This window comes from Amphiprion ocellaris, chromosome 4 (assembly GCF_022539595.1).
Source record: "Amphiprion ocellaris isolate individual 3 ecotype Okinawa chromosome 4, ASM2253959v1, whole genome shotgun sequence".
Lineage (NCBI taxonomy): Eukaryota > Metazoa > Chordata > Actinopteri > Pomacentridae > Amphiprion > Amphiprion ocellaris.
The window spans coordinates 18751257-18779240 of NC_072769.1; the positions used below are offsets into that span (position 1 = coordinate 18751257).

Sequence of the window (27984 nt, forward strand, 5' to 3'; positions counted from 1 at the left end):
TTTTTGAAAAAGATGACAGAAAAACACATTTGAAAAGAGGCAGTTTATGACTTTATTGCAAGTATGAAAATCCAATGCATCACAGGTCGTGCGCTTTTTTGCAGGTTACATTGGTGTGTAGGTAGCTGATAATTCAACACAATACTGTATGGAAACCAACTTCTCTCGCTTCACTTCTGCAGATCAGTTTGGTTTAACCCCTCTTGTAAATCCGCTTGGCGTCCACACCTTCATAGTTGTAGCTCTGTTGGAGAAAGATGATGTCAGATGGGGGTATTATGACTAATTTTGACTGCATTTCCAAGATGGCCCTTATTTACAGTGAATCTCAGAGCACCAAATAAACATTACATAATGTGTTTAGCCTAATTGAACCAAATCTTACCATCTTCTATGCAGTTTTCCCAAATGTTTGTCTTAAAATTTGAATTCTTGGTGCTCTAATTTGCATACAAATTCAGCCTTACTTGTACGAGTTCATCTCCTTGCACAATTCTGGTTGTTGTCAGTGTTTTTCCGTTGTCCTTTCTCGTGAAAATCCCCTTCAGCATGTCTCCCTCCATGGTCCAGGCGCCCTGTGTGGTGAGAAATAACAGTGATATAAGAGGCGGGAATTATTCTGCAAAGTCCAAAAGCAAACTGTGTTGACCGACAGCTTTATGAGTGTTTGCATTAGTGAGCTGAAATCGACCGGGCAAAGGTTTTATCACAACACAAGTCGAGCCTTGATTTATGGGTTGTTTTCTCAGCTAACAAACTATTAGCTACGGCTCAAAGGTTAAAGGTCTTAAGCGAGTGAATTAGAAGCTCAAAATGTTCACAGAAACTTTATGTAATGAGTTGTGATGTATAATTGTATCCCACCAGATGCCACTTTTGCTCACCGAGAGTTCTGTTCCATCAGCCATGCTGTACTCGAAGTTGACCCCCAGGGTGAAGTCTATTTCCAGGGTGCGGAAATTACTGCTCTCCTTCACATGAAACTTGTCTCCGTTCTGTTCGATGGTTATCTTGAGGTTGTCGTGAGCAGCCAGCTTCCTCTTCACCATGTTAATTCCTATCAACAGACACATTGAATATGTTCAATAGACCCCGAACAATGACGGGAAGTTTGTCAGGATTTAATCTCTTTTCATGCACAAGTAGTTCCTTTGTTTGTGTCTTTTAGGAGCAAGAGTCAAATCACAAACATTAGGTCATTATACCACCAGCGTTTATAACTGAGACTTTAGATGCTTTCAGTTCAGGGTTTAAAGACTATTTAAGGCTGCTCACTTTAAACCATGAGCATTTAAGTATAAAAACCTGCTTAAAAATTTGTTATAAAAATGTGCATGATTATCAGTCTGCTGCATAAATTATATCCTAACACCGATCTTCATTAAATGTCACATATTGGCTGTGAATACCTGCATTTTATCAGTTATTTATCAAGTTTTAAACACATCATGGTCATCGTTTTGAACAAGAAGCAGACATAGTAATGAGACAGACTGCTATAATGGAAAACAGTTATTTAAGAAACACTAAGACTGCAGATTTGACACCACTCACCCATTTGCTCCATGAATTTCTCATAGTTGTCGTTGCGATCGACTTTCCAGGTGCCGTTGAAGGTCATGGTTGCTGTGAGGTTTGAGCTGGATGACTCTGAAACGAGGAGTGTCTGACTCAAAGCCCGCCGCTCCTTTTAAACCACACACCCTCTTATCTCGTCATCTATCTTTTTTTTTTTTTTCTCGTCATCTATCTGATTGCTGATGTGGCCGTTTAAAGCTCATGGTTTCTGCAGGCAATATCCATACTGTACACATTTTAAAAACTGAATGGTTGATATCCTGTTGAACCTGTATCTGTGTTTACATAGGGTGTTGGTCAGAACTTACACTCGTGGATGGTTATCAGTGCAGGACTGCAGCAATAAAGCATGCAGCATTTGATACTAGGAATTGAGATGTATTTTTTTTTTCATTTTAATTTAACTTGAAACGGATTTTTTTTTGTCAATTTTTTGTCCATCAAGACAAAAGTATAACTTGACAGACCTGCTCAAGCACGTGCATCTACTTTTTTTTTGTGCACTATCGGGTCATTCCAGAATTGGAGGACATTTTATGTCCCACCCATCAAATTTCAAATAATCCATGTATAAAATACTCAAACATGCAGTTGTTGTGTATGTTTAAATGTCCTAAGACCAAATCTAAAAAGAAAAACTAGGAGAAAATAATGTTTGAAACTATTTTTTAAAATATCAAATAAGTCTGGAGTTGCTCCTAAAATACTATTTTCCTTATGTACCACCCCCCTGATGACCAAATTGAATCTCAAATAAAACAGTTACAATGAAATTTAAATCAAATTTTTTTGGTATCATTTTTTTCATTGATGTCTAATGGAATTGTGGGAAAATTTTTTACATAACATAAATAATAATTATTATGCATGGAACATGTGTCCCACAACAACCCTGTTAGCAAAACCTTTTTAGCTGGTAGAAGAAGAAGAAAACAGTGAATCACATGAAACGCTGGAATTAACATCATCAAACAGTTTTCCAAAAGAATAGGTAGAACGTTATGCATATTATCAGGATAAGACAAATTCTTTTGACTTTTCTCTTGACTTTTTTCCATCAGTAAGTTTGTCCTCTTGGTCAGCAGTAACAGCTAAATATCTAGCTTCTACTCCTGAGAAAAAGCTAACATTAGATGGATTAGCAACCCTGTTACTGTGATTAGAGTAGGGTTAGCAAACAACAAATAAAACATGGAATAAACACGGTACCATTGATGTGTAAGCTGAGCCAATCAAGCCTTTGATAGTTTATCACCTATTATTGTTGAATATGGAGCAGAAAATTGTAAAAGAGAAGGTTTATTTTTCAAATTTTTGAAGCCCAAATATCCTCCAATTTTGGATTGAACCTACTATAAATTAGTAAAATATAAATGGAATTTTGTTTAAAATCTTATCACTCAGTCAAGATATCTCTGCATTAGATGCATCTGCTTTGCTCAAACACAGCAGAGATCAGTCGAGCTGATACAGTAATTCCACTGATACCTTTGACCTCATTTTGGTCATTGCTGATAAAAGAGACCTTTGAGATTTAAAGTTAATATTAAACAAATATTAGTTTACACAATTATTATCTGCCAATAAACACAAAGCTCAGAAAGTAAGAAGCAAGTAATAAATTCAGTTATTAGTGTTTCTGTGTTTTGAGTTTATGAGGTGGGGTAAGTATGTTTGCATTCAAGGACTCTTCGGGTCAACAGAATGTAGACACAATTTATTAACTTCAAACCGACTGAAGGTGCAAGAATAAAGTGTTTATGTTAAACAAAAATATGCATAAAAGGTGTCTGAGAACACTCTGAAAAAAACATGCAGAGTGTGACAGTTTTCCGTCTTATCTAAGCTTCTTCTCATCCCGAGAGACCTTTGCCTGACCTACATGGCCACCTCAGTGAATCTGCCTCTTATCAGACAAAAGACCTTTCTACTATGACTGCAGTGATGAAACTGATGAGGGGGTTGGGATGGGAACTTCTTGGTCACTAGCCTGCTTCTAACCTCATGCTAGCCCAACAGCTCACATGAGGGTCCCAGAGCAACAGCACACCATCTCAAAACCTTCCACTCCGTACAAAGAATTGAAATCCAACATTGAGTTTTTGTGGACAGTGATATCAGGCTTTATAGTATACAGCAGGGCTCGCCAACACGGTGCCCGCGGGCGCCTCGTTGCCGGCAGAGACCATGTGAATTGCCCACCACATGTTCTAAAAATAACACTAGTCACCATGAAATTCCTTATCAAAAATTATAGTTGCTGTTGTTTTTAAATCAAAAATACCTACATTAATGCAGATTTTAAATTACAATATTTCTTATAATTTTTTTTTAAAAAACAAAAATGTCTTCGGTGTAAATGAACTTTGATCTTGTCCGAGTCAAAGTTCACTGCGCATGTCAAACCATCACGTCATTCCGCTGAAGCGTCCGGGCGCAGACGCTTTGGGAAGCTAGATGTGGTTTTTATCCCCAAAACATGGCAGAAAAGTGAAAGAGAATACACTATTTTCACGATGACTGGGAGGAAGAGTTCTTTTTCACGACAGTGAAAGATAAATGTGTGTGTCCTATTTGCGGGGCGACTATTGCGACGGCAAAGCGGTACAATGTGGAGAGATGCTACTTTAGCCGCCACACAAGCTTCCAACTAGCCATGCTAACTAGCCATGCTAACTAGCCACCTGGTAGCGCACATAGACTGTATGCGCACTACGGACAGGAAAACCCGGGACTTAAAGGCAGCTTTGACATCTACTACGCGGCGAAAAGTTTCTTCGTGGAGAAAAATCTACCATTAGAAAAGCTTGTTTCAGTGGCGACTGACGGGGCTCCTCCATGACGGGTCGGTATGCAGGCTTCATTGTACGATGCAGAGGTGATCCAGACTTCCCAACATTCCTACATTACCACTGCGTCATTCACCAGCAGGACATATGTATGTACAAAAGTGGCCGGATTTGATCATGTGATGACTCGTGTAGTGAAGATCATAAATGGCTCCAAAGCCAGACAACCAGGACATTGAAGGTGCTGCTGGAGGAGCTGTTAGCTGAACATGGTGACCTGTTACTACACACAGAAACCCCATGGATCAGCAGGGGACCAGTTTTGCAGCGTTTTTTGTCACTGTTGGCCGAAATCAAAGAGTTCATGCAATCCAAAGGGACACATCTCGGTTCTTGAGGACACTGAGTGGATTCTTGACCTTGCATTTTTAACGGACATCACTTGGAAACTGAACCATCTGAACTGTGAGCTGCAAGGTAAAGGTAAGACATGATAAGCTCTGCAATGCCAGGCTTCCCACTAACACACATTTACAGACAAAGAAAGAGGTAACATATGTTGTCATTCAAAACACCATGCCATTGCACAGAAATGTGAAAAATAATTTGTTGAAAATGTGATGATTTGTTGTTATGATCTGTTAAAAATGTTGCAATGCTGGTGAAAAATGCTGGTGATTAATATTAATGTGATAGGATTCATTTCAAAATGTGAGAGAGTTGATTTTGTTTCTTACATAACTGATAATTTGTACAAACATGGGACAGAGTTCATGAATTCGTTGAAATCGTTAATAATTATTATAAGGAATAATTAACATAAATGTGATCAGTCTTTTTACATATTATTTTCATTATTATTATTATTGTTTAAAGATGATGCCGCGAGTTTGCTATTGAGGAAGTTTGTATCAAACAAGGTGCCCTTCGTACTACTCAATACCTTTGAAGTTGCTCTCAGGTTGAAAAAGGTTGGTGACCCCTGGTATACAGTTACACCTCTTGTTTCCAAGGAACTGAGTACCCTCATAAGAGCTGTTGGGCTAGCATGAAGTTCACCAGGAAGTTCCCATCCTGATCCTTGAACTGGCAGGATAAATCTGGGTTCAGTGGCTCAAAGAGCTGCACTCGTCCCAAACTCTTTACCAACAATGTACAGATCTTGAGCCTCAACCGTTTCTTTAAACTGAGAATGTACAGTATTACTCAGCTTTTTAGCGTCACTACACTGGTTACTAAGATTTTATTGATTGCTCTTCAGACTTTTCAGCTCCGGATTACTTTTCAGAGTTGCCAACTCACCAAACTATGTATAGCATGAGGTCCACAGACAAAAAGCTGCTGACTTCAACAGCATGGTCATGAACAGGGACAGCTCTCAGCAATAAGCAAACAAAGTTAAAAATAAATGTGGTTCTTCTACATCACAGACTATTCATTCAGTGTTATTTAGCAACAATGGGGAAGATGCAGCCCTACAACCAAAGGTCTGTTTACAGTCCACATTTTGCCCTTCTAAAGTTGGAAATGTTGATGATGGTTCTGTCTCAGTCTGATCTGCTGTAACTAGCTGAATGCAGCCATCATCATTATTGACTACATGCATGTCTTTACTGCCGTGACGCATTAAAATGTTATCAGTAAGGTGTTGGGTAGGTTCACATAGGTGCCAAGCTGGTCACTACTAACACCTGAAAAATATCTTCAATTTGAAAGTAGCTTTTGGTAAGCTAAATATAGGAGTGTCGCAAGCTGAGGCTAGCAGGTCTTACAGTGAACCGTTATAATTGAGGGTATATTTACATGTTGGTTTCAAATGTTTAAAGACTAATTAAGATGGACTCTCAGAGATGTTGCCTGTTTTGACTATTGCAGGTATTTATAAAGGTTTAAAAGCTGAAGAAAAGTTCAGACTGAGGTTGTTAGTCAATTTCGGTTGAGTCAAATTTGGGATATAATATATATATATATATATATATATCTCAAATTCAGTTAACTTTTTATACAGTATTGCAACAGGGAGTTCATCCCGATTGGATAATTAGGACAAAAGACAAATGAATGATCTCGTGCATAATTCTAAGATACATTATTCCCTCTAAAAATCCACAAACTTAAAGTCTGATAAACAATCCAAACACAAAAAGGAAAAATACAAAGAAATAAAAAGGAAAAAAAGTGCCAAGAATAAACAGATCAAGACAACGATTCCACATATAGTTTTCTGTATACTGTAATATTTCAAACACAGTCTCCTCTGTGTGCCTGGACTAATCATTACATTAACAGTTACTTGTGTTAAAAAAGACAAGAAATCAAAAAAAACTCATGGACATATCAGACACTGTGGTGTACTGCTCTGTAAAATAGTCCCAAATCTCTTACAAGCATAAAATTAGCAGCTGTTTTGTAAGCAACTGTGCCTTCTCTTTGTCATAGTCTTGAAAATTCAGTCTTTAGTCACCGTAACGGCAGGAGGTTTGCAGTGACTTTGTGGGGTCAACAGTCTCTGGAGAAAAATTGACAATCTACCGCATTGCTATCCTCCAATAGACCACTAGAGAGCGCACGTTCCAAAAACATCTTTACTTACTATTACTTTTCCCTGTTCGTCTGTGAAGTTTAGTCTAAGATTTTCCTGACAGATAACAAAATCTGTACTAAACAAAGGAAATACCAAGTAACCCACACTTTTGAAGACTTGTTTATTAGTTACCTCACAAAAAGAAACACTGGCCGAACAAAACAGTCATGTCTTACAAGCACAGAAATGCACTCATACAGTACAAGAGGCACCTGTTTGTTGTTGCACAAGAAGCTGGAAGAACATTATGTGAAGTTTGGTAGATATAAATTTGGAAAACGTAGTGGGGAAAAAAATGCAGTACATATACTCCTGTGAAATTAATCCAACACATAAAGCACAAAAAGTTTTAAGTTAATTCTAAATATGATGGAGGCACATACAGTAGTTTTATCCATAATAAAGTTTACTATATATTTTTTCTTTTCTAAAGGTCATCATTACATTTAAACTTCTTATTTCAAAATAAAATAATACAAAGTAACATGAAACTGATAATAAATATGTTGCTCGGTAACGGTTGCTCTCAATAACATACGTACAGTAGAAGTAAAATAGCACTCGGTATTATTTAATAGAAGGAGAAACAAGGAGATAGTGTAATGAGAGGTGCAATAAATAAAGTAGAGATTTTTAGTTAATTTTTAGTGATAGATACATGAAGATACTAATGGCTCAAATACTTAAAATCTGTGACTTCTAAAAATACATCCTTGCAATGTAATGCATAATGTAGTTAGCTTAGTAGTTTGTGTGCCAAAGAATAAATGAACATTGTGATATAAATATATATATATATAAATACGGTATCTCTAATATCTAAATACTTTTTCTTTAATTGATTTAATTGATGTCAGTGGAGTATATTCAGTGTAAAACTTGTCATATTTAATGAACAAATACTGACAGTAATGTATACAAACATGACACTGAGTCACAGAACCTTTCTTAAAATTGTACCTATAAGTCAGATTTTCACTTTAAATAAGGATTTTGCCATTGTAACTTTTAAAGTAAATCAGACAACACATACAAAACATATTGAGTAGTGAGTAGTTTTTGGCTGAGTTAAGACTATAAATCTTTTGTATTTTTGACACGAGACAAGTGGCCGTAAATGTTTTGCTTATCGAAAACCTTTTGTGACACTAGTTATTGTCTATAATACATGACTTTGTCCAAAAAATGTATCAAACCTGAATGTACCACATACTGTTTCATTAACCTCTATGTATTCATGAAGCACTGCACAGTTATAAAATATAGTGAGGTCATGACAGATCATGGGGAAGCAGAGACAGGGAGGGCAAGCAGGACACCGAAACTGTGTTTTATAATATTAAAAATATCTTCATGTCTCTGGATAGATCATTATTTTATAGCTCACCTGCTCCATCTCATCTCTGCCTCACAGTGTCAGCAGACAGTACAGCACTGAAGCATTTATTAGATGATACTAGTGGTGCTAGTTAACCTCTCTGTGTCAGTGGGCGTCCTGGAAAGAAACCACACCTTCATCGGCTCCTTCTTTCCTTTCATGGTGACGGGGCCCCGATACGCTAAATGAAACTGAGGGTCGGCATTCTCGGCAGACTGCAAACACCTGGAAGACGATGTCACAGATTACACATGTTGTAAAGTCTTGGATGACTATCTCGCTGGTGAATCAAATAAGGACATCCCTTCCTTGTATAGAGTTTGCTTTAAATGGATTCCAGTTTGGCCTTTTTATGTATTACTGGTATTTTCTTAATAGACTGCTCAGAAAAATGTAAGGGAACACTTAAATCATTGATATAAATTTATTGAGAACAAAACAACATAAGAATGGACTGTGTTATTGACCCACTGGGGGGGTGGGGATCACATCACTTATGCTTTCTAACTTGACAGATCGATGTCCTAGAACATGGGTGTCAAACTCATTTTAGTTCTACGGCCACATTGAACCCGATTTGTGGGCCAGACCAGTAAAATCAGAGTGTAATAACCTATGCAAAACGACAACTCCAAATTTTCTCCTTTCTTTTAGTGCAAAAAAGTACATTCTGAAGATTCACATTCAAGGAATTGTTTTTTTTTTTTTTTTTTTTTTTTTTTTTTTACAAAATATCATGAACAACTTCAATTTCAACAATATTATGCCTCAGTTTATCATTTATACATTAAAACTTACAGATCACAGAGTGTCTACAAAGGCACAAAATATTTAGTCATCCGGAACTGAACAGTGCAGTATTTTACTTTATGATCAAAATGGCAAAAGTCAGACAATAAATAAGAAAAACAAGACAAAATATTACAAAAATGAGACACGAAGCAACAAAAGCGAGAAACAAAGCGACAAAAACATGAGACAAGCAACAAATGTCAGACAAAAAAAAAGACAAAACACAACAAAAACAAGACAAAATATTACAAAAATGAGACACAAAACCACAAAAGAACAATGAGCAGTGTAGTATTTTACTTTATGATCAAAACAACTTGTCATGGTCTAGAAATTATTTGAAATTTATAGTTTTACAAATTTACAATCTGCAGTTAATGTCTTCTCTGTAATTTTTACACTTTACAAAGTCATGTTTGTTTGACACCCCTGTCCTAGAAGTTTAACTGAATTTGTGTTATACTGTGTTTTTCTGAGCAGTTTATACTGCAAACCCCTTTAGGATGTAAAGCCCCACAGTCAGTGATAGAATCTAGTCAAACACACACTTCACAAGATGCAGAATAAATCGCTTACTGTAGACTACTGCTAAAAAATAAGGACGCACTTATTTCATAATATACTCACCGATACGTGTACTCTGAGACATTTATTCTTCCTTTTTCACCAGTTGTTTCAGTGCGGCTTGTGAGGTTGACCGTATTTCCGAAAAGGCAATATCTGGGCATCCTCTGGCCAATCACCCCGGTCACCACCTCTCCTGTGTGAATCCCAATAGTAATCTGAAAAGCAAAGAGAAAGCTGATTGCATCATTTGTTGGTATTAATTTAACCAGAGCAAAAATAAATATGCCAAACACAGCCCTGCTTCTTTTGAAACTGGTGTGATCAAGCTTAAATATTTATTGTAAGATATCTACAGAACTGATCATTAGCTATGTGCTGCAAATCCATTATTTAAAGGTGCACATAAAGCACCTGATTTATCTACTTCAAAACTATACTTGTGTAAAAACATACTGTTTTAGTCTGGCCAAAACTATGCTGTTATTATAAACCTGTGTAAATGTTTAATCAAGGACTTGGTCATTTTTTTGTGCTCCACAGAAAGAGAAATTAAATAAAATCCAGCTTAGTGTTTCTCTTCATCTTTAAGCACAAATCCTGAAAGCTTTCAACTGAAAGGTGCAACATTTGGTGTGTGGATATAAGGTTAACTTTGCCAGAAGTCTCTCTATGCACAAAATTATATTTTTTTTTAGGTTTTACATTTGCAATAAACCTTTCCAAAAGAAGTCCTTAGCAATCTAGAGACTAATATTTACACTTGAACTTGTAGGCACTTCAGTGCTTGTTGTCTTCAGAGCATGAACATACCGTGAGTGTCTGGGACAAATGAGAATCTATTTTTAGTCACAGGGTCGTGAGATGATTCGAGTCTGTTTCTTCTACTAAACTGGACTCCTCTTCAGCCAGTGCCATGTCCCAAAATAAACAACCTTCTGTTAACCAGACATGATTTTCCAAAAGTGAAGTCTCAATAGTCATTGATACAATAACAATCTCCAGCGGTCAGTTAAACAAAAGTTTGCTGTTTTTCATCCAACTTCAGTGATGAATTATGTAAAGGCACATTTACGCATGTATATATATATATATATATATATATATATATATATATATATATATATATATATATACACAATATATATTCTAAGGGTCTAAGAATCAGACTAATTCCTGGATAGGTTTTCTGTGGGTCGGTAGAATCTGGGGTGCAAATGAAATCACAATGTGAGGGATGACCTCCTTAAACAGTGTTCATTTTGGACAGTTTGGTCAATATTTGTGCAAGACTTCTTTCACTGAAACAGAAAATGCTCTTTGAAGATGGATTTTTACATAGAATCTTTTGCACAAAGTTACTTTTGTAATGTTGAATACAATCATTTCATTTTTCCCCCTTGATGGTTATGTAACATATGTAAAAGTATGAAAATGGACTCTGGAGTATTTCAAGCTTTTCAGTAAACTTTAAAATTCTGCTTTAGTAATTATTACATCAGTAGTTCTAATCCAGTGCTAAAATACATACAGTACTGTGCATTAGTGAAGAAATAATGCTTTAAAAAAATGTGAATTTCTTGTCATTAAGTATGACTATTTATTACTCTGGCTACATTTCTCAGTCATTGTCATGCTGAAAATGAAACTAGAACTAGTCTTACACCTCGCTGATTATATTAACCTTTTCAAGTACTCTACACACGTAGTTATAAGGAATGCTTTTGATGCTGTAATTTCCTGATAATGTTTCTGCACCTTTAACCTGAAGTAAAATCTCAAATTGATGATTTTAACTGGGGGGGGATGACATTTGGAATTTATTGTGTTCTTTGCTTTATTTGAGGAAAGAATGTGAGATAGATAGATAGCTAGACAGAGACAGACAGACAGACAGACAGACAGATAGATAGATCCATTCAAAAGGGGTCACCCAGGCAATTTGATGTTTTCCATGAAAACTCACACATATATTATATTGCTGTCATATATATATATATATATATATATATATATATATATATATATATATATATATATATATATATATATATATATATATAGTAACAGACTGCATACACCCAGCACTTAACCTGACACTGTACTATGAGAGTAAAATTAGAAAGCCAACGTTGCTACAAATAATCCAAATTATTCATGCCAAAATAACAGATGCATTGCTAAAAAAGCTCCAAAATAATTAAAGAAAAAAAGACTGAAAATCACAACAGCATGTGCCAAACACACAAAAAAAACTCTATCACCAAAGCGAGATGAACCAACAGCAATATGAAAGACAGTAAGCATACAAGGGAAAAAGAAAAACACTACGATCTACAATATTCTTAATATACAAAATATTTTTTATGCTTAAACATGTCATAGTACTCAAAAAACTTTTTTTTTTATCAGCACCCTATTATTTTGTTCAATTCTCCAAATTTTTCCAGTTTTTTAAAATTTCTCCCAATTTGTTAAATTCCCTGTGCGCAACAGTTTTATCCAATATTCACATGTAATGAGGAGCAAAATCTCAGTTTCTCCACCTCTCACCATGGTAACTCTCAGTGTGACGAGTAAGAGGGGCCCAGGCTCACATTTATTGGTACTGCTGGGTTTGAAAATCATAACGAACAAACAGTATGATATCATACTGAATCTGAATAACATAACCTGAGATTCATATCACACCTGTACGGGCTCGTCGTCCACTTTGACTTGTCCTGCGATCTCCATCATATCGAGAGCGAGGTGGCAGATGGACTTGGCGTGGTGTGTGCACGGCTCAGGCAGGCCGCTCACCGTCATATACTTATCGCCGACCGTTTCCACCTGTACACAGAAAAACATTTTGTCATCCTTCACGTGACTAGTATCATGACCTATTTTGCTTTTGCTTTGCTTTTATCTCACGTGGAATCATGGAATCATCTTTTCCCACCGTGCTACAGAGCGATCTGCTTTTTTTTGAATGCGCTGTGCAGCCAGAAATAAACTGAAACACCCTGAGATAAACACTTAAACACTTACATCAGCCCTGAGAAATTCAGGGCCTCTTTGAGCCCTGCTAAAACCATAGGACCACCTAGCCATTCAGCCTGTAGAGTAAATATTACTTCTTTTGGTGACCCAGTGCCTGAAGCCGATCCCCTGGAAGTGCCGAGGTCTGTTTGACTTCTTAAAGTGCATTCTTGTCTGAAAGCCTGGAGTGTAAATCTGCTGCACGAGGCCCATAAAATACTGCAGTCCCTCTGTAAAACTACACTGTTTACAAGTTAGTACTACTCTGATGAAAAACTCAAGTCAAGTGATATAAATACTCTCTGTCTGAGTTGTATCTGCATAATTGTGTAACATTTTTCACCAGATTGGTGCATTTTAGCTACTCAAATCCTAGCATTGCAGTCTATTTTCATCATACTGCTGCAGAAAACACTCCTTCCTATCATTTTACTGGGAGAAATTTACACAAATGTGCAATATTCTTTTCTTGCTTCCAACCTTGTATACATAAGGGTTCTTCCGAGAGTCTGTCAAGATGTCGAAACGTGTGTAAACATCATTGAGAAGGTTGACTATCTTGATGGCTCCCTCGGCTGAGGCATGCTTGCTGCAGAAGGCGTTGAATCCGACAATGCCGCTGAAGAGGATGGTCACGTTGTCGTAGCGTTTTGCCGGGACGGGCCGCTTGTGTCGCAGCTCATTGGCAACAGATGGTGGCAGAACGGAATAGAGCAATCTGAAAATAAAGAGGAGAAAGGAGTGTTTTCAACAAGAGCATAGTTAGGGTGGACCCCAGCGGCAGAGTAATGGGCTGGGGCTGCCAGGCTGAAGTCCGTCCTTTCGATCAGCATTTTATTTGCTCACCCCACCACCTTTTGGTCATTTCACTATGCAAGCTGCTCTCAAATGGGAGGTGGTGTTTCTATGGTAACTGGTTAGAACATGGCTGCCTGTTAAAAGCAAAACACCTTCCATGATGCATCTTAAGTTCAAAACACAAGGTACCTACATTATTAGAATCCCAACACAAAAATCTATACATAAAAATAGAGTATATTTACCCAGTGGACAAGATGCATAAAATCCTTTACAGTGTTTTTTTTTTTTTTTCAAGCGAGGCACATGCTCGAACAGAAGCAACAGCATGATTATATGTTCTCATTATCAGAAAACATGGTGTTGTAAACATATGAAACGGCAGCGACAGCGCAGCAGCAGTTCTCTTAAATATTTAGAGCCACGAATTCTAATCAATGTTTGGAGCCTGAGGCACTCTGAGACCAGAGAATGGTTAGAATAACAATATAGGGATCCAACGGGAGAGTGAAAGTCTTTTCCTATAAGAAGAATGGACTGCTGCAGCAATCTTAATAAAGGCGACGCTCCACCTCTGTGTTCATCTTCAGCTGTCAGCCACTGCTTTGCAAAATTACTATGATAGGCTCATTTCTGAAACCCAGAGTCAAAATTAAGTGAGGATCTTCACCATAACAGAGACTAATGGCTAACTTAGGTAAATATCACCTTGCTCAATGTGATAATATCTTAATGTATCATCAGCATTCCTTATAGACATTTCTATAAGACACACTAATGAACAATCTTTGTCACTTATTTTTCCAGCAAAAGAAGACAAAACTAGAATTACAGCAGTGTAATTACACATTAGTCGTGATGAGCTTGAGGTCGACACCCAACCTACAGATGATGACAGAGCTGAGTTATGTAATTATAGATAATTTGATGCGCGCCTTCTCTTAATGACTTACTATGGCTTAAAGTTTATAAACACTGCTAAATTTGGGTGTAAATGAAAAAGCTATTGCTTAAGCCAGAGAGATGATAAAGGAACTCTGAGCACAGGCAACATGGAGGGAGTTCACCTGTTCACCTGTATATCCTGCCCACAATGTAACAGTAGAAATCTGGCAAAAACTGGCAAAGTTCCCGTTTTATGCGTAGTTATATGATCATTAGCTAATAGCTGCAGCTAAAATGTATATTCGTTTAGGCTAAACAAATACTTTTTTTAAATCGATAAAAAAAATAATCAAACCTGTCTGTCTTCTTCTTCTCATCCTCCAGGGCTCGGAGTGTGTGCTGGAGACGATCTGTCAAGATTTCCAGCTCTTGGGTAAGCTTGTACTCCTCACGAAACTGCTCACCCAGCAGCACCAGGTCACGTGTGGCATCATGTAGGGGGATGTCGCTTAGGTATAGCCCCCTCCGAGTTAGATCGTCCAGGTTCATAACACTAACCACAAAAGAGTAGAACAGGTTAACAAAGAAGGGAGAAAAATGTGAAGGGCTTATTAATTATTACAGCTGTTTGCACAACAGAATTACTGAAAATGTCTACTTTCTGTCTCCGGTAGCAGGAAAACTGCAGACCTGTGTGTTGTTCTTGCTCATACTGAGATATAAATTAAGCAGAGCATAAATAATGAACCACTGGCAGTGAGATCATTGTGCTCTTGTCAGGGCTGAGCCTACAGTCTCCAGATAATTGTTCCTGTAGTGGGGTGAGGTCAGACGCTGCTGCACAGGTCTTCTCTGATCAGGGGAACGAGCATGTTTCTTTGCTTCTCTGTTTGAGTACCTGGCACTTGCGTCCTGCAGGCTGCAACCTTTAATGAAAACACTGATCTCGCTCTCTACAAAATAGCTTTCATCTGACAGGTCAAGATCTCTTGAACCCTCCTCTTCTGAGTGCAATATTTCTCTAAAAAAATGCCTGACTAGTAATAGAAATGCATCTCATATAATTAGAATATGGAAAATATGGAAAAAGCTCGATATTTTTCATCAGACATTGCTTAAAGGGAAAAAGATATATATTCTAGCTTCATTACACATAAACTGAAATATTTCAAGCCTTTATTTGTTTTAAATTGGACGATAATGGCTCTCCTCTCCAAAGTCAATCTCAAAATATTAGAATATTTCACAGGCTGCATGCTCTGTCGATACTTGATCAGTACTCCCTTTGCTTGAATTACTGCAGCATGGAGGCAATCAGCCAGTGGCACTGCTGAGGTGTAATGGATGCCCAGGTTGCCTTGATAGCAGCCTTCAGCTCTTCTTTATCGTTGGGTCTGGTCCATCCCATTCCCATCTTGACAACACACCACAGATTTCATATGGAGTTCAGATCTGGTGAGTCGGCTGGCCAATTTAGCACTGTAATACCATGGTCCATGAACTATTTCTGAGTGGTTTTGGCAGTGTGAGGAAATGCCAGGTCCTGCTGGAGGACAATATATGCATCTCCAAAAAGTTGTTCAGCAGGCTGAAGCATGTCATGCTCTAAAATCTGCTGGTAGATGCTGCGTTAGTTTTGGACTTGATTATACATAGCGGACCAACACCAGCCGATGACATAATACCTAAATTATCACTGATTGTGGAAGCCTCACACTGGATTTGAAGCAACTTTAATCCTGCCTCTCTCAATTCCTCCTCTAGACTCTGGGACTTTGATTTCCAAAAAGAAAAAAAAAATGCAAAATTTACTTTCATCGGAAAAGAGAAGTTTCGACCACTGACCAATGGTCCAGTTCTTTGCTTAGCCCAGGTAAGACGCTTCTGACATTGTTGGGTGTTCAGAAGTGGCTTGACAATAAGAATTCGGCACTTGTAGCCCATTTCCTGGACTTCCTCTGCTTGTTTGGTGGCTCTGAATGTTCTGGCTCCAGCCTAAGTCCACTGATCGTGAATCTCCCCCACATTCCCGATTCTGCTTTTCTTCACCATCCTCTCAAAGTTTGTGGTCATTCCTTTTGCTACCACACTTTTTCCTTCCAGTCAACATTCCACGAATATGCTTTGATACAGCACTCTGTGAACAACCGGTCCTTTCAATAATGTACTTTTGAGTGTCCGTGATTGTCCTCTGGACATCTGTCAAGTCAGCAGTCTTCTCCATGGCTGTGGTTGTGTGCACTGGATCATACTGAAAACTTAAACGTTTATTTTGTCAGTGTTTTGAGTTAAGTAGCTGATTAGAGCTCTTCTCTGCCGAGCACCTGTCTACATATTCTACTTATGTGAGATGCACCTGTGTAAGGAACTAATTAAGGTCACAGCAAAAGAACCAACGTAATTACCAGCTCAGGTTTGTGTTGGTTTTGTTTCTTCCATGTACCCTGATATTTTTGTTTATGAAAAGAAAAAAAATACATTTGAGCTTTCTAGACAGTTGCTTAATTAACTGACTGCGTTACTGAATGGGGAAAATGACCTCATTGAAGTTGGAGAAATTCTGAACAGAAAAAAAATCATTTTCTGCTGACATTTTTCCAACAGTTCATCAATCGTGTTCTTGCTATAATTAACTGTAGTTACACTTTTTACATGGATAGTGTATTGTCAAGAGTAGAAGACACACTATTAAAGAATAAGTCTTTGTATTACTGACAACAAACCCCTACAAACGACCGAAATCAAGGTACATTCAGCGTAGCAACAGACCCTGTTGCTTTCTCAGCGCTGTTGACCCTCGCTGTCCAAAAATTGCCAACTTCATATGTAAATATCAGTTTACTTGTTACAAGAAGTAGCCTTGATTATGTCATTAGGGTCTTGATACTGGAAACTGAAAACAGAAGGTTGGCATTACAAACTAGGGGTAATCTTATTGTTCTAAGTGGCCCAACGTCAGAGTAATCCTAAATTTCATAGAATACCATTTAAAGGAGGCCCAACATTAATATGACAGTGTTAACTTTGGGACCTGGTATTGATTTAGTTTTTAGTTTCTTGACAAAACTGTGTTTGTTTAAGTCACATACTAATCCTTTGATTTTTGTTAGTTTTAGTCTAATTTTAGTCATAAAAATAAAACATCTGAAGCCCAGCTTTCCTCTGTGACAGTGTAATTTCTGCGTGTTCAGTGTTTGTCTCTTTTAAGCACTTTCAGGCTGCAGCTGTCGCCATCTTTGTGTATGGTTGCCATGGTAACGGGTGTTATTCTCGTCGCTTTCGAGGTTAGTGGAAAAGGCTCAGTGCTCATGTCCCTCGGCTTTGCAGCGACACAACAGACTGACCCTCTTCAGCAACGTTTTCATTTCCAGACACTAGACAAAAAAAAAAGTCTCTCTCTGTCAGGCATTAGTAGCACAGCCACTGCCGAGCAGCAACATCTTTCAGAAGAAGATTCGCTGAGCATTTATGTTCAATCAATTCCAGTTTACAATTAGCCAACAGCATTTATCAAGGAAGCATTAGACTGAGTGCTGTCATTGACCCTGGAACTGACTAGCTCCCGTTGACACCGACGTGAAAGATACCCGACTAAAACGTCAACATCCACATCACCTGTGTTGACTTAGCAGTGTTCAATTACCTTTTAGTTTCTGCTGCTGCCTGACGGTCGCAGTTTGCCTCACTCTTTATAAATCTGTTTCTTCTGAGAACTGATAATGTCAGATAACATTACTGAGCTTCTTAATAACGGCAGAGATATTTTGGGCTGCGGAAGAAAGTTTTTCTGGGAAGCTGCTTACTGTGAATCCCCAGATGCTGCAGATCACTGAATAAGAAGCAGTGCAACAGTAATATTATTCATATGCATTCATTTCTTATTTGTGGACAGAAAATGTAACATATCATAGTTTTCCTATTGAAATATTACTTTTCATGTAATGTCAGTTTTGTTTTTCTTGTATTTTTGCATTTATCGTATTTTCAGATGAAATTCATACAACCGGGTGGCATTTATTTAATTAAAATATACCTCACTGTACTGTGGTTTATCCATGCCACAAAAAATGGGCAAATTTTGCCATAATGCTACAATAAATCTTGAAGCAATAATAAATCTACATCTAGAAAACGTCCCCTGAAAATGCACTAAATGCTATTGTTTGCACATTTGCTAAAGGCTGCCATGCCCCCAGATGTTTTAGGTTATTTATGAGCTGTTTTAGAAGAGAAATAATGTGTCTGTGGACTTTTTTATTATTATTTTGTAAATTTACATCTTCATTGATGACAAATGGCCTTTGGGCTGAACATCATACAGGAGCGAGTAAAGAGAAGGACCAACACAATGCAAGTAAGCTTCCTCTGTATTACAGAAATAGTGGTACAAAGGCAACAGTAAACATAAACAAGCACTGTTGAGATTACGGTTCATGTCTGTCGTATTTCTGTATTCATAAATCAGAAACAGCATTTGTCAAAGTAAATCAACATTTAGATTTTAGATTTCTTCTTTGCCAGAAGTTTGTGCTTTGTCATTCAGTGGGTGAAAGAGAATCAGTGTCTTGGTGTGCATGTTCAGTCAGTGCCTCTGTCAGGTCTGTGGGCTTACCTGGGCGAGCAAAGAAAAAGGATGTTCTCTGCCTCTGGCAAGTAAATCATCTGTCCTTTCAATCTCAGACAGCTGATCTCCACCCCCGTCAGCTCGTCCTCGTTCTCTACCGTCTCCACATTCAGCAGGCCTTCCTGTCAGGATTACGTCACACTCATGAATGTTTCATTTTTTTCTGCTTCAAAACTGGGCACCACCTTTTCATTCTTATTTTGAAATCTGGGCACTGTTCATTTTAAATGTTAAATGCATCAGTGCCATTGACAACAATTGAATCAGATTTTATGCATGTTTTAAAAAAAAAAAAAAAAGTTTTTTTAAAGTGTCATTTGCATAGCATTCCAAGAGCGGAAGCACTTTGAGTATCAGTCTCTTCAGTATGCACTTTATGTACCAGAATATAGTTGATATAGTTGCAAGGACCTGCAGCTCCTATTTTAACACTTAAGAGTTTACAGTCCCATGAGACACACGAGGAGCTTTTAATTAATTCCTATTCTTGCTCTTCCTTTCCTTTCTGAGTTTCCATTTGATTTCACACTGAACTCTGTGGTCAGTAAACAAACTGCTTCACCTGTCTGCTCTGACATTTCACAAGTCTCTCTGACCTTTATGTCTGTCCAGCAAGTCAGCTACAAGCAGTTCTTGTCTTTTAGTGGAAATTTAGACAATTACCCCATTAAGTTCTACATATTAATGTGATTGTGTTTACATGCGCATTGATCCTCATTAATATTGTTATGAAACCCTCGGAATCTAATTTTATGCAGCTTCTAAAAATATCAGTGATCTCATCAAAACTAATACACAAGACCATAAACACATTCTGGCATGTACAATCTCAAACCATGTCGGGATCATTTTTAGACTTTGTGTGTTTTAGCGCTTTCTGCCAGTAGAAGCCAATACAGGAAATGCACTGGCATGATTAGTGAAACAGCACAGTGACACAAACAGAGCTGTATTGTTGTCACACGTACCTTGCTGCGCAGAACAAAGACGGTGTTGATGTGGGAAAGAATGCCATGAAAACTGAAGTCAATGTGAGGACGGACCAGAGAAAAAACTGAAGGGAGGATACAGGTACCCGGTTGGAGCTGGGACATGAAACAAAAATATTCATATTTTAGTTAGATGGAAATTGAGTAAACAAACTGACCATTACTAAGTCTAAAACATAATTAAGTGCCGACTTTATCCACCGGTGTTTGATGTGAATGCACACCTGAGGCAGGACTCGGTAAATGGCGTTGCCGCACTGTGTGAGCATCAGGTCCTTGTCAAACATGAGGTGGAACGGGAAGGCCTTGCAAAACGTATAGGGGCTGATCCGAGTCTCCTGAGTGCCGTTCTCCTCGAAGCCGTCGAGATCTTCGTAGAACGCCTCCTCCTCCGAGTCCTTCTCCTCTATCAGAAACTTGATGTGGTCGCACTCCTCGCTTTTTGGTTGGATCATCTGTGTCGAGTGAAGATAAATAATTGATAAGAATATTGGTGAAATTCTACTATGCTGTAACAAACGACTGCAGCAAAAAAGACAGTCTTAATGAAATATCTTCACCTTGCACTCATCATGTCATCAATATTATCCCAATGATACTATAATTAACCTCGTGTGTCTTTTATAGATTTAGGAGGGTAATAAATGACATTCTGTGGGTTTACAGGCATAAGGCTCGCTGACGTCAAGCTGCCGTCCCTGCACCCCGTTGCCACAGCAACACTGGCTAATATTTCCAGAAATTGGATGTCACATTTGGAGCGTCTGCCATTTCTGTTCTTTCATTACGCACACAATTGCTGAAAAATATAATCCTGTGTGTACTATATGATTAGTTTGGGGAGAAAATGTCACTGACGAAATGAAGAGAGAACTCCATTCAAACACAGTGGATGTCTGAGAAGAAATAGCATGCTGCAGTTATTGGTTCAGATTACAGGCTGTGACTGTTGGGGCTGAACATTAACATACAAATAAAAATACCAATAACGGATAGTTTATGACATCAACTGATACGAATATTCATTCCAGTTTAGTCGAAATCTGATTTGTCTGGTTGAGATAAATATAAAAAATATCGATCTCTCCTCAGTTCCCTCATAAAAATGCAGTCAGTAGCCATTTTACTGTCAGCCACAGTTAGACAATGTTAAAATAATACTGAGGAGCAAGAATAAAAGTCCCTGAAAGACTCCCAGCATCTTCAAACTAGAACCTCTACAAGTTAGATCTAAAAATATCCTCTGACTCACAGACATTAAGCAAAAAAACTCCTTGCTGAACTGCAGTTGTCACGGTGTTCCCGTTTGGGTTTTGGGGAAATTTGTGTTGTTTAATCTTCACACTACAACGTCTTCAGTCATATTCAGAGACAAACTCGCACATTCTGAGACAAAGCATTGCAGGGACTTTTGAATATTGGACTATAAATTTTAGAGGAACTGATAAAACTTTAAGGCATCTCCATTCATCAGCAGCAGCAGAGAGCCATTAGAGCTGTGGAATTCACTGTGCGCCAGAAGGGAAGAGAAACAGCAAAGCAGACCTTCATCTCTATCTCTGTTCCGTGGATTTGTTGAGCGACAGTTTTAATGATGCCGATGACGATGTCTTGCAGGCCTTCTCTCTCCGAGTAGTAGTGGAGAATCAGATTGTTTCCTTTCTCGGCATCAGTGCAACGAAACGACGGAGCCCTCATCCCAGGATAAATGGTACCCAGGTGATCGTGTAGAGCATCCAAATTCTGAAATTTAGATTGAATCATTAAATATGCAACAACTGCTCACAATGCAGTTAGAAAAACAAAAGGCAGATTTAAAAATTAATGTTCAAAGCTCGAGCAGCAGCTGAGATATCCAGATTTTTAAATTTGCACGAGAAAATACTTGTTTCTCCTACAATGAACTTGGGTCAGGTGTCAACAGGTAGTAAGTTCTCATCATATGCATTATTAGTACACCTGCACACTTGCAGAAAGATCTTCCAGTCCTCACAACACAAATTTGTTCCTGTCCTCTGAATTCTGCTTTTTTTGCAGTCAGTTTTTGGGAGATTCTTGTAAGATTCACAAGCTCATGCACTGTTACTGACGCATGGTTTATCCAAACAGGCAGCAAATTTTTGCCCTTTTCTAGTTTCCTAGGAAAAGCTCTCTGACGCTTCTGTCTAACAAACCATCCAGCACGTTGGTCTGTAAGAACCAGCTGTACAAACAGATTTGTTCTCAGCTGGTGCTTAAAGGGGATTTAAGTGAATTTGTGTCGTTTACCAATTTTATCATGCTTAGAATATTCTCTTTGTCATAAACTAAATCCAGAAGCAGTCCAGATCTGTCCTACAAGTTATGAATCAATAGATAGTTTTCCTTCAAAGGGGAAAACATGTTTGTTTAGAGAATTGGAGTGACTCATTCTGAATGAATTTGAGGTTAAATACGATCCCAAAATTGATGTAATTAAAAAATACTAACAAACGTAATGGAAAAATAAATTACCATGTCATAATCACCATAGCTTGCCAATTTACTGACTTACAAATTAACTTACTGAGTTTTTTTAGTACCACCATTTCTCCGCTGTGTTCTGTGGCGGAGTTATGTGACGATTGGTGTACGTTTGTCTGTCTGTCTGTCTGTCTGTTCGCAACATTACTCAAAAACGGACTAACAGATTTGGATGAAATTTTCAGGGAAGGTCAGAAATGAAACAAGGACCACTTGATTAAATTTTGGCAGTGATGTGGCTTATAGTCTGGATCCACGGATTTGCTAAAGATTTCTGTATCATTGCCAGATAGTGGCATGGCGTCTGTAACTATGACAAGTTAACATTACGTCAGCTGCCTGCTGACAATCACATGATTGCAGTTCTACTACAAATCGACCACTGTGGACTTATCAGGGCTTATCCGTTGGAAATGATACAAGGAATAATTGATTAAATTGTGGAGGTGTTTCAGAGTCCCATCAATTCCCGCCACCCACTACATATTTAGTCACGCGATTCGGTATCTGTACATAATGTACACATGCATAACACACGCCTGTGCTCAGTGCAAAGTCCTTTTTATTAAAGATCACATCCGTCGGAAATGATACAATGAATGATCAGCCTTGGTGGAATACTGTGCTCTCCGAGTGCTTTTCTTGCTGTCATATTTTGACACAATAGCAACATTTTATGAGCTAAGTAGGATGGAAACCAAGAAAATTCTCTCACGGTGATAGAGCTCATGGTCTGAATGTAGGTTGATGTCTTGCAACCTCTGTATTACCCAATAGTAAAACATCAACAGTGTAGGCTAAAATATACTGTCTTCTACTGTTACATCTCTGTGATCGTTGCCTCCTTCACCACCTTGAATGTGGACTGGTTTGCTTCCAAACATTTTTTTTATATCTAACTCCATGTAGCCTGAACTATTCCCTCTGTATTTCTCTTACAGTACAACATCGCTTTGTTCTGAGAGATGTTCTATTAACATTTTCTAATTGTTTTGGAGCCTCTAATATGACTGCTGGCACTTCTTCAGTTATTGTTAGCTGATGTTTGACAGCTGACTTGAAGCTGCACAGTGAGAAAGTCTTTCATTACTGTATGGCATTTGAGAAACTTTCCCACGATCACAGTGGATCAGTACATAGAAATTTTAGGCTGTGCTGATTACGGCAATGATCACATCTCATGAACATGCAATGCCTGAACAGGTGGTGTTTGTCAATCTGAAACAAGCAATTTATGGCAAGTAAATTATCCTACATGAAGCCCATTGATGTTTTAAAGCTAGAACATGTAACTGAAATATAAGCTCCAACAATCATGCTTTAGATTCTGCACTATCTTTATGAGACTATCCGGGCCCTGTATGTTCCAGTGTTCTTCAAACTCTACACCCCCCAGTCTGTAACTCAGGCTTTCTGTCGTAAAACTTAGAATCTCCAAGCTAAGACGACGACAAAGCTCCACCTGAACCACATAAGACAAATGTAAAGACAAATGCAAAGACAAATTAGCCTACCTGCAGGAATTCACGAACATTTGAGCCCAACACACGTAAGATGGTATCATACCCCGACTCCTGGCAAAATTCAAAAAACATCTTCCCAAACATCTGCAGGATGTCTCCTGCATCAATCTCTGAAATACAGAAAAAAAAAAGTGAATATCTCCCGTCATACAGGCTGGAATATGCTCATTTGTATCTTTAGTCACATTGGCGACAATAATCAAAAACATGCTATCACTTACTGAGGACTTTACTTGCAGCCGCGACAAGATCATATGTTTTGGCATCTTCATATATGATTCTAACAAGGAACTGACCCTCGATATCAAGTTGAGCCTCCCTCCTGAAAAAAAAAAGGAAGCTGTTACTCATGACCCACAGCAAATGTTACAGCAGAAGTAAACAGTCCTTGTAGGCAACTTGTTCAGTCAACCAATGACTTGTGTTTCCAAGAACAACTCGACAGCAGCTTCTATGTGGTCAGTCAATGTGCACTGTCTTGATTTATATTACAGTAACAACTGAGGGTTTCTATATTTCTTTGAAGCGATTTTGTGGTTTCAAAACTACACTGCTGAACAAGTAGAGATGATCAGGTCTAGATCTACTGCAGGTACTTTGCAAGCAATCTGAGGCTAAAGTGTACTAATTATACATTTGACGATCTAGTTTTTTACTAAATTGTCAGAAAAGCTTAATGAGGTCCTGATTACCAATGTTTAAACAAGAAAACAGACATGATTTACAGGCCTGACCAGCAACCACAATTTTATCAGCATGTGTTGCAGCTGGAAAAACATTCCAAGCCTTGAAATGTTTTGCAAAGAAAATAAGAATTCTGCCTTTAAATTACTCAGCTCATGAAAACTCAAGAGGAAAATACCAAACATGATAAATTGAGCATTAAATAAGAAGGAGTTACATTCAGAGATGCAATACATGAGCCTGCACTGCAGTATGTATTTTGTAGTGGCTGGAAAATGACCACTTTGAAAACATTTACATAAGCCAGCTGCTGTATTTTCCCTTTCTTTCTTTTTGGGGAAGGGTCAAGCGAGGGGCAGCGAAGACTAGAGATGAAAAATAAACTTAGAGTGAGTCAAATATTTAAACATGCTGGAAAAATTTGCACTACAATGAAGAGCAAGAAGCTTAAAACGAAAGAGTTCACTCTTAGAAGGGACTACTGTTTGTTGAAATGGTGTACACCTACTGTTTATTATACAAAAAGCACGCTAGTCAGCAAAAAGCAGTTGAAATACACGCATGCAAAATCAAGGATTGTAAGTAAATCTGTATACGCACTCAAGTACTTGAATATTGAGGCAGTGCGTTGGCTTCCATTAGGGACTTTGGCATCATGTGTTTTGTATTTTTGCATTAGTTCTGTTGGTATTTTGCATTACTATTTTTTACCCAGTAAAGTCTGTCAGTTTGCAGATGAATTATTTATGTTTAACAGCTTTTATTGTTTTTAGACAGACAGAGTTATCCCCCTATTACTCATGTAAAATATTCAAAAATACAAATATACAGAATATACACGTCCAAAGTCCCAAGATAGTCAGTAGTGAACCTTTGTTATTCCCTTCATTCCCTTCCTATAGCTCATCTGCTGCACCTGTATCAGCTGTCTCATTGTAACAAATGTACTGAATGTTGGTTGATATCATTGTAAGAAATGTATATATTCTATATTACAGCAAAAGCATGATAGAAAGAAGGAAAATATACTGGTGTGAACAGATTAAGAAAAACAACAAAAGAAAACAATGATCAATAGTGACCATAAGGATAATTAAGAATAAAAAATAAAAAGAAATATAAATAAATAAATAAAATAAGATGATTTATTTAACCATTTAAAAACCTCACCAATAAGTTGATTAGATAAAAAGACAAAAAGCTATACGCTACCATTCAAAAGTTTGGGGTCACTTAGAAAGGTCCTTATTTTTGAAAGAAAAGCAGTTTTATTTCCACTGAAGATAACATTCAATGAATCAGAAATACAGTATAGATAGATAGATAGATAGATAGATAGATAGATAGATAGATAGATAGATAGATAGATAGATAGATAGATAGATAGATAGGAAACTGCTGATTTTTAATGGAATATCTACATAGGGGTACAGAGGCTCATTTCCAGCAACCATCACTCCTGGTGTTGAAAGGCTCATTGATGATTAGAAAACCCTTGTGCAGTTATGCTAGCAGGGTCAATATATAAATGCAGGACTTTTTGTACCTTAGTTGACAGGTATCATAGTTGACGTTTTTGCTGTTTTCAGGCCTAAAATCAACATGGCCGCCTATAACCAAACACCACGTGGTATTTTTAGAGAAAGATTCTTGTAAATATTGTATTTACAATTGAGTAAAATTGAAATTGAAAGTTATTCATGAAGAAATTGTAGTAAACCTGCTGACATGCGATAAATCCACACTCACACACTACTTTATATTAAATAACTCAGAAATCCTTGGAGTCTTGCCAGTCTTTTGTTCAGTAGGAAATGACATTATGTGGAGCAGGTCATGTGACCTGGAATTAACACACTTCCTTGAGAGGTGTTTTTGTAATGGGTAACTTAGTTGAAAGTAATTTCTCAGACAAAGATACAATTTATTATTTTCCATATAAAATTTGATATATTGCCAAAAAAGAAATATGTGTCATGATTATCTAAACTTAATAAAAAAGAACACAAAACTATTTTTGAATAAGCTAATTTTATTATTGTTTAGCTAATTAGAAGGTGGTTGTTATGAAATGGTTATTTAGTTGACATTTTAGTGATATCCAGTCATTTTTTTTTATTAATAAGTGATTGTTTCCATTATAAATAATTATGGAATTTGTGAAGACGTGATCATAATGAACATAAAAAAACATTGTTTTATGTCCCATGGACTTCAAAAGTCCCTCAATTATATAAAGACCTAGCACATGAATAAAAGTGTGACCCCAAACTTTTGAACAGTAGTGTATATAACAATAGAAATGTTTTAATGGTTACTCAACCTCAACCTGCTACATTAATATAATAATATACCTATTTCTTTTACACATTACCCATCATTATGCTTCATGTGTGGTTTTAATTTTGATGATCCATGTACATTTTGCTGTTCATGAATGCATCGTTTTACTTGTTGCAAACTTATTACAGGGGTTTGTTGCATTTTTGCATGTCAGTACATCATCAGACAGTTATTGGCTGAATTACTGAAGCTGAAAATGACAGAATTCTAATGCAATACTTATATTTAGATGTTTAGTGTCACTGTGAGCCTGCAGAGGATTGAGTTTAATGATTCCAGTAAATATCTACTTCTGTCTGTACAGTAGGCCTGTGTGTGGTGTCCTTGTTGTGGACACAGTGTAACCTATGATACCACCATGGCTGAGAAAGTAAACACATTCAGAAACTCACTTGATGTCCTCCCACACCTCCGGACCGTAATTCCTCAAAACGAGCAGCTCCAGGGCGTGATTCACAAAACCATACTGTCAAATTTTACAGAAAACACGAGCAACGTCAAGAATATTTCATGGAATTTTTCCTCAAACATGCATTCGTACGTGTTTTTCACACTGTGTTAAATAGGTTTAAAACGTTTCACGAGCTTGCTAATGCATGTATGTCGTGTCCACCTGTTAATAAAACACTTCACTGTCCCGGTAATCATGGAAATTATTGTATAACCGCTACACTATATTCTCCCAACAGGAAATGTCAAATACACCGCGACGCGAAAAAAAAACTGTCTATTTCACCGCCATTCAAACAAAACACAAAACACACTCAGAGTTGCATACGTACCATGGTGACCGCTGCTTGTGTTTGTCTTTATTTTTAACCAAAAACCGTTAAATCTAGCAAAACCTTCATCGCTTGGTACAGATGCTGAGTGTCACTGCGTCCATGCCCCGTTTTTTTTTTCCCGTGAGCGGTGACTGACAGCCAGATT

At 37.7% G+C, this 27984-nt stretch overlaps 2 protein-coding genes across 2 annotated transcripts; both read right to left on the bottom strand.

Annotated features, from left to right (window-relative positions):
- Window positions 1–28: 28 nt before the first annotated feature.
- Window positions 29–1713, bottom strand: fabp2 (fatty acid binding protein 2, intestinal). Its single transcript, XM_023280358.3, has 4 exons — window positions 1555–1713; window positions 885–1057; window positions 468–575; window positions 29–244 (listed from the first exon to the last, which is right to left on the bottom strand). Exons 1-4 carry the CDS (start codon window positions 1619–1621, stop codon window positions 194–196), a joined length of 399 nt encoding a protein of 132 aa, XP_023136126.1. The 5' UTR covers window positions 1622–1713; the 3' UTR covers window positions 29–193.
- A 5342-nt stretch (window positions 1714–7055) lies between these two features.
- On the bottom strand, window positions 7056–27965 carry gucy1b1 (guanylate cyclase 1 soluble subunit beta 1). Its single transcript, XM_023280362.3, has 13 exons — window positions 27837–27965; window positions 27447–27520; window positions 24249–24349; window positions 24019–24137; window positions 21548–21745; window positions 20227–20457; window positions 19982–20098; window positions 19002–19135; window positions 14745–14942; window positions 13187–13424; window positions 12377–12517; window positions 9749–9903; window positions 7056–8554 (listed from the first exon to the last, which is right to left on the bottom strand). Exons 1-13 carry the CDS (start codon window positions 27837–27839, stop codon window positions 8398–8400), a joined length of 1866 nt encoding a protein of 621 aa, XP_023136130.1. The 5' UTR covers window positions 27840–27965; the 3' UTR covers window positions 7056–8397.
- Between the last annotated feature and the right edge of the window lie 19 nt (window positions 27966–27984).